The sequence below is a fragment of the Necator americanus genome, chromosome V (assembly GCF_031761385.1).
Source record: "Necator americanus strain Aroian chromosome V, whole genome shotgun sequence".
NCBI lineage: Eukaryota > Metazoa > Nematoda > Chromadorea > Rhabditida > Ancylostomatidae > Necator > Necator americanus.
This window is the reverse complement of record NC_087375.1, coordinates 25,966,198-25,973,776: the sequence shown is the minus strand read 5'-3', so window position 1 is coordinate 25,973,776 and position 7,579 is coordinate 25,966,198. Positions and strand designations below refer to the sequence as shown.

General features: G+C 44.3%; 2 protein-coding genes across 2 annotated transcripts; one reads left to right on the top strand and one right to left on the bottom strand.

Annotated features, from left to right (window-relative positions):
• Positions 1–842: 842 nt before the first annotated feature.
• On the top strand, positions 843–1,859 carry RB195_015229 (uncharacterized protein; the record flags this gene model as incomplete). The annotated part of the gene is made up of 2 exons (XM_064205839.1): positions 843–892; positions 1,685–1,859. The coding sequence occupies 2 exons, from the start codon at positions 843–845 to the stop codon at positions 1,857–1,859; spliced, it is 225 nt and encodes a 74-aa protein (XP_064061720.1).
• Positions 1,860–4,403: 2,544 nt separating this feature from the next.
• On the bottom strand, positions 4,404–4,667 carry RB195_015228 (uncharacterized protein; the record flags this gene model as incomplete). Its single annotated transcript, XM_064205838.1, has 1 exon — positions 4,404–4,667. One exon carries the CDS (start codon positions 4,665–4,667, stop codon positions 4,404–4,406), a length of 264 nt encoding a protein of 87 aa, XP_064061719.1.
• Positions 4,668–7,579: the final 2,912 nt, after the last annotated feature.

The window sequence follows — 7,579 nt, the reverse complement described above, 5'->3', positions numbered from 1 at the left end:
GAACATCAAAACTTATAATGGACGGGTATTCTTCAGTGCCATGGGTTTCATGGAAGGATGTCACGTTCTTCCAAAGGGGACACCGATCTTATTTGAATCCGTTTCCAAATCCACATCTACCAGTCAACTTGTTCCAAGATTTGCCCCGAGCAAAGTGCTGCACAGATAGCACGCGATGGTCATAGTAGAACAGACACGGAGGTCGTTATGAAGATAAACCGTTTCTTCACAGCATCCACAAAGTCGCTCTTGGTCTTCCTTTAGTCTCCTATTCGCCAAATGAGACTCTCTACTGGCCTTGCGCGTAACAGGCTGTGATCCGTGCAGTGAAGGATAAACGAATCATTCGTTAGGAAAAGTGAGTGACTGCAGTGGCATGGAGAACGGAAATTTCAAGCTGACCATACGTTTTACATCTTGCAAAATATGTTGGCGTGTAATCAAATTATCTGCTTTGAGAGAAGTTTAGCCACCACAACGAATTTCAATGATTAAACGATTGCCTTCCACGACGGTTTGTTGCCTCATAGTGGCATGGAGGTGACTCTGAGGGTCGAACTGCAATGCACAGCGGAGGTTCGTCCTTCGGCAGCGTCTCCCAAGCTGAGAAGGAGTTCAACACATCCGACATTCCGACTTCTCGGAATCGGAAGCCTAGCTAAGAGTAAACCACTGCTAAAACTTACCATCGTCTTTGCAAAATGTCGCAAAGTGGCTCCTTGATCCAGATGGGATCCGCGACTCTGTGGAGAAAGTTAAGCTCGCCGTGGCAAGGCTGCCGTGGTCTACTTAGTTTGGAAAAAGTCTTTTTGCAAGTCTAGCATATTGACTGCCTCAGCAGCATGCACAGCCTGAGCCCTGCCGTCTCAGACGTTGGACAGTATGGCGACCGGTGAGAAACGATCAAATCTCAGATTGCTCAGGACGTCTTTGATTTTGGACCAAATAACACATGCACGACTCGCCATGGAGACTGTCTCAGACTGTGTAGTTATAACGCGAGAACAGTGTCCACAGACGCTGACCTGCATGCCCTTCTCGGTGATGCAGAGCGTATCAAATTTCACGTTATTGCTCTGCAGGAGACCACAGAAAGGGTGACGTACGACAGATGAATGACGGTACACTCATCATTCGTGAAGAGGAGGTTACGCTGCGAAATGTAGGCGGTGTTAGTTTTGTTGTGCACCTGTCTGTCATCAATGTTGTCGATTCTTGCGAGAACCTGCTACCTCATCTGGCCATTCTTCGCCTAAGACCACTGCGCGAAAAGCCCATCCTTTTGTAGTTTTCCTGATCACTGTCTCCTTCGTGCGAAGATACGACTTAGCCACACGATGAGAAAGGCAACTATGGAGAAAAGTAGTCGTCCATTGTGTAATCGAGAACTCCCTGTCTCAAGGTAACTGGCACATCGAAGACGACTCAAGCGTGAGTTGAAAATTCGGAGACCACCAAGGAATTCCTAGAAAGAAGGAAGACTTTGAGGCCTGATCCAAATCCAAATGCACATTGAGCGGTTAGTAGCAAACGCTAGCTGCGGAAAAGCGTTGCTTTCGAGATATAGGCGGAAGAAGATTATAGAAGCAGCAAAAAAAGAAAGAGTCTAAGGAAGCGCTGCAGGGATCTTTGCGAATATAATATTCCCTAGCAGCATAGCTGAGCGGACTCGCACCATTTCTAGGCGTGAGATGGAAATCATTACGGAGAAGTTCTACTCAAACCTTTTCTATTCATCACCTGTATCAAGCCCGATCATCCCCACTGGTAAAGCTCCACATGGAATTCTCCCTTCGGAAGTTCGAGTCGCAATCAAGAGCATGAAACCTGGCGCAGCTTCGGAAGCTGATTTTATATAAGAAGACTTCCTTCGGGCCGCCTTCATTTCATTTAATCTTAATGGCGCACATGACGTCCTACATTCAGAAAGGAAGGATCTCAGACCAGTTAAAGACCACGTGAACCGTTCTTAACCATAAGAAAGATAACTGAGAGCACCTTCGGAACTACTGTTCGATATGCTTGTTGAGCGTGTTATACAAAGTATTCATTAAGTTGATCCTCACGCGCATAGCTAGCTGTGGACGTCGTATGTGAGGACATTAACCAATTGTTACGATCGATGCAGCACTAGGATACAGCTTTCCACCGTCCCCTCAGCATGTCCATTGGAAAGAGAGTACTGTAAGGCAGCACAATATCGCCGAAGATGTTCACGGCTGCATTGTAATGGAAAATGAAATCACTTTATTGGGAAGGAAGGGGCATATATGTCGATTGAAAATTCCTCTCCAACCTTCGTTTTGCGGACAACAACGCTCTCTTTTCGAGAAGTACCAATTAAGCAGAAACGATGCTCAAGGAATGGAGCAGGAAAGCAAGGGGATAGGACTGCGAATAAACAGAAAGAGGACACTTCTTCATGAAGAATTCCTGCTGCGAGGACAGAGGAGTACCACTTGAATGATCCCAAATCGTGAAAACTGACAGACAAAGATCTCCGTGCCCATCTGTTTGACTCGACAGTTTTTCCAGCTTTCTGCTACACAGCACAGACGTGGGCAGACACCGCTGCCACATCTAGGAAACTATTCACTACCCACAAAGCCCTTGAGAAATGTCTTCTGAAGTTTAACCGGCGCACACAACACTTAGCCGGCCTTCGTAGCTCTGACTCAACTAACAATACCCCGTCTTTAGAAAAATTGGCGCTAGGTGGTCTAGAAGAACGTAACAGTGAATCCCAAGAAATGCTAAAATCCTTTGAAGGAGACGTCGGCAAGATGGGGTGATGTGTCCGCTGCACCGGCAGACCAGCTGAGAGGTCAGCTGGATACGGGTCAGGTACCTCGTAAGCGTTACTCACGAAACTTGAGAACATCTTGGATGACGAGTAGAAGAGATACTGGGGCCGCACGTTGAGTGAAGACGAGCTATCTAAGTATGTAAGTAAGTAACGATTCTATCATAGAAGACACAAATATACGGTGTTGCGAGTCTAATAAAGACTTCTTTCAAAATCATATATATATATATATATATATATATATATATATATATATATATATATATATATATATATACAAGTCTGAACGTCCAGCTAAAGCCGGACTTCAGACTTTTAGTAGTGTTCGATTCGCTCGCCTTCACCGATCAATAAGAAATAACAGTAGTGACTTTTATTGCAAAAATACAATTGTTTTTCATCAATTTTTTCTTCAATTTTTTTCCACAAAAATTTAGGCATTGATGAGAGATTTCATGATTTTCTTCCTAAACGCGTCAGTACTATATTTGGAGAACAATAAAATTTGATTTTACATCTATATTTCTCTGAATCCTTAACAATTCGGAAACATTATTCGGAGTATGAGTTTTCTACGCTCTCAACTACCAGGACAGAATGATGTGCTAACATGAAATGAGGTGAATATCGTCATCGTAGTGATGAAGATAAAGGTCTACGTCAGACCACGTTAACGTGTGTTGGCTTGAATTGTATCTAAGCAGTCGTTTGTGTATGGGTTTCCATTTTGTGAAAAAAGGATGTTAGCAGCATCTGGAAAATATGCTTGGAAAGAGACGCGAATGAGTCATGTAAATCCATTCTGCCGTTGGGGGTCCTGCGCAGTAATCCGAGGCAGTGGGACCCGTCTCACCCCACTACATGATTTTCTGGGTCAGGGGCACCTCTGGAAAATGGTGGAAATGTGGAGTGCTCCCCGATCAGGTGCATGGCGATGGTTCGGCACCCCACCAGTGGAGAGTTTTGCATCATTATGGAGTATTTTCATGACACGCAGACAAACACATACACACAAAGACAAAGCGCGTTATTATATAGCATGATATATATGTATATATATATATATACTTGACTTTATCGGCGGGCGGGCTGATGTCATCGCCTGACGCGATTACCCGCATCTTCGCCTAGGTGCGCTGTCCTTGAACACAGCTCTGCCCAACCTTCTCGATCTTCTGCGAGAGCTTGCACAAAATCAATCCATCCGTCACTATTCCATCCGTATTCCGATACGTACATCAGGATGGACCGAATTGCGGATAGGTAGACTCGCAGCCTGACTTCCTTGGTGATGGGGGCCGACCACAGGCATTTCGTTAAAGAGTTAAATGCAGAAGTGGCCTTAACACATCTTTGCGAACATCTCTCTCATGGCTGCCGTTGTTCTTCAGCGTACAGCGCAGGTAACAGAACTCATCGACGAGTTCAATTCGTTGTCCCTCCACCCTGATTCCTTCCTGTTCGGGGTCTCGAAGAGGTCCACATCTGCTTGCATTTATAAGGGCGTAGACGTAGTCCATAGGCTGCAGCCAGCTTCGATACAAGGTTGGCAACACGATAAAGTTTCGTTCTGCTTTCCGAGAATATAAAAAGAACGTCAGCGTACTCGAGATCGGTCAAGGGACGTCCTGATGGTGTTAGTATGATATCGGCAAGGCACTGATCTACTGTTCTTCGCTGGTGTTTGAACTGCAGCAGTTGTTCGCTGATTCATGTCATCAGGCAAGCGAACGAACTTTCCTGGTACTCGATCGGGGCGGGATGCGTTGAGAAGACGGCCTCGGTGAGGAAAGTCGAACGCGGCTTCAAAGTCCAGGAACGATAATTGCATTGGCTTCGAATACCGCTGCCAGATCTCCATCACTCTCCTGACGATGAACACCTGGTCAATCGCAGACCGCCAATGTCAATGGAGTAGCTGTCGGTGAAGCAACCCTTCCACTTTGGAGGTAACACTTCAAAACCTTGCTAAACCGCCAAGCACCTTAACTCGAGCGCGTTCATAGGCCTACACATGCGGTTAACGGGGAGCCACCAACCGAGTCGAAGGTTCTAGTCTGTACTCAAAAATGAAGAATGGAAAATCTGGTGGAGACGACAGGATTAGCGCAGAAATTCAGGTGGATATGAATAGAAGGAAGGGTACCTGACTCGTGGATAAGCGCTATCATAATTCCGCTTCACAAGAAGTTATCCGTCACGGACCCTAGGAATTATAGAGGAATCTCTTTACCGAGTGTTATGTACAAGGTATTGGAGCGCATTATCCTGGACCGACTCATTAAACATCGCGAAGAAACAACGCGCGAACGCAACGAACGTGGGGGCGCATCCCGAGCGGACTGGTCAAAGCCAGAAACTTTATCCTTTTTATAATCCAGTGACCTACATTCCTATGTGTAAACACAGCCGTGCTCTGTAATTCTGAGGTTTGCGAAAAAAAGAAGTCTCCAAACTTTATCTTACTGCTTACTTTATCATTACTTGACTTCAACGACGAATAAAGGTCGGGTACCACTAGTGCTAGTCGAATGTCCACATACGACCAAATTCTCTCAAAAGTAAAAAAAAAAAACTTTTCCAATTTCACTGTTCATTTACCAGTGTTTCTTAAACAAACCAACTTTTCCGAAATCATCAACTTCTTTGTTGGTTATGTTTCTACCACTTTCAGTAATAATACACATTTTTATATTTCTTCTCCTCTCAGTAAATGGTGTAGCAGAAATAACTGCCACATTTCGATAAATTGTTGTGGCCACCCCAAAGCAGACTAGGAGTGCGATCCATTCCGTTATGTAGGGGAGGTGATAAACTTTTCACTGGTTATCTGGTTATCGTCGAAGCTTTGCAGAAGAAGTTTGTCTTTAAAAAGTACCGAATTCGTAACCCGTAAACACGACGCAGAGAGCGTTTTGCACGCGGATCGGTTTACGTGCTAATGAAAGTGTTAGTAAAAGTGATGAAGAACTTCCAAGAACGGCTCCAAATAATATTTAGATTTAGTTTCTAAAACTTGAAGTAGAGCATTTAATACGTACATTCGGAAAACTTGACGAAAAAATAAATAAGTTGATATGTGAGAGTTATTCCTGGCGTTCCATGTATGTTCTCAAAGAACTGACACGGATCTTGATAATAACTAAATTATCCAAACACATGGTGTTCGAATGCCGCTGCCATCTTTTGATCACTTTCCTAACAATGAACATCTGGCCAGCAGTAGATAGACTCGGGTGGTTTTTTCACGAAGTCTTGGTAAGCCGATCCAGGAAAAACTGCTCTCGGACACAATAAATTACACCCAGAAAAGATATTCCTAGGTAGTTCTTAAGTTTCATGGGAGGCCGCTACTTTTACAGGCGAATTGTGATAGAATTATGATGTCTGTACGAGTCAGGTATCCTTCGTCAGTCCAATTCAAATCCCATACGGAGGCAGAGATCTTAGCATTTCACTGCAAAATCTATTTTTTTTTTCTCCCTTCATTTTCTGGACATTAACCAGATCTTGCGAATCGATGGTCTTTCGACAGTCGATGGTTCCTCGCTGATCGTGTTGTACTTTGGTCGCTGAACATGCTCAAGTTCAGAGATTGATGACGATTGTCGGTTTAGCAAGACCTTAAAATACTCTCTCCAAATTGGTAAAATTGTCTCACTCTGCCTGTAGTGTTAAGCACAAGCAAAGACCTCCTCTTCATTTTGGTGCTGTACTGTTTGAGTGCAACAAAGGCATTCCTCGGTCTCCTGTCCCTCTACTTCCGTTCAGTCTCTTAGTCTGTTTTCGCCATTCGTTCTCGGGATCACGTTTTAGCTGATGACGTCACTTTCTCCTCAAAGGTTTCTCCTGGCCCAGGTTTGCAGTAACGCGGGAAATACATACAGAATTATATAGTAAATAATTATACGTGGATCTTGTGAGCAGATGCAAAGACGAATTTCTTCCACGACATTAAAACTGGGAGCGTTTCCTTGCAGCGTTCTGAATACAATTTTTAGAGAGTCGGTGTCATTAAGCTTCGTTTTCTTTTCCTATTGCAATATTTATCCAAACTCGCGGGTAGAATTTCTTTCTTCATTCTACTTCCTTCACAATTGCCACGTCCACTTTCAGTTGAGATGGAATCGATTCTTAACTCCCTCTCCCAAACCGTACCTCCAAGGTGAAAAAAATTGGACGGTGGTCGGAATCGTGTGTGACGTCCCACATAGCTCTAAGTATTCTAAGGAGATGTTCTTGGTCAAAACGTGGTCGCGCTGCCGTTTAAGAGTTCTCATCTTCCCCTGTCCTCAGACTAAAATAGTTCCGACTCCAGCTACGAAATCTCATAGACTGGTTAATTCCTCTTGAATGTGGAAGCAACGACTAAATTCCTGTGCTTTCCTCTAGACGACTTCTGACGTTTCTTTCGCGAGATAATACCATTTTCCAAGCACAAAAACGTCGAAAAATGTGAAAACAAAAACCTCCTTGCTTTGCAGTGGTTTCCGTAGGCGAGGGAGCAGTTACGACTCAGAGTTTGATGCCTCTGCGATCCCAGAGTCGTACAAACGCTCATGCTGACGACGTTAAGCCAATGTCCTCCACAAAATTATTGTTGTCGTTAATCGCAGCTACTGTGCGGCCTCCTTTCATTAACATTCATATATAGTGTAGTTATCGATCCCGATGATAGAGAGATGTCTGGTAGGTGTTTCATGATATACAGCAAAACGTGCATGCATATATCGCAGTAGTCTGAACAGAGTTCAGGAGCTCACGGGACAGCAG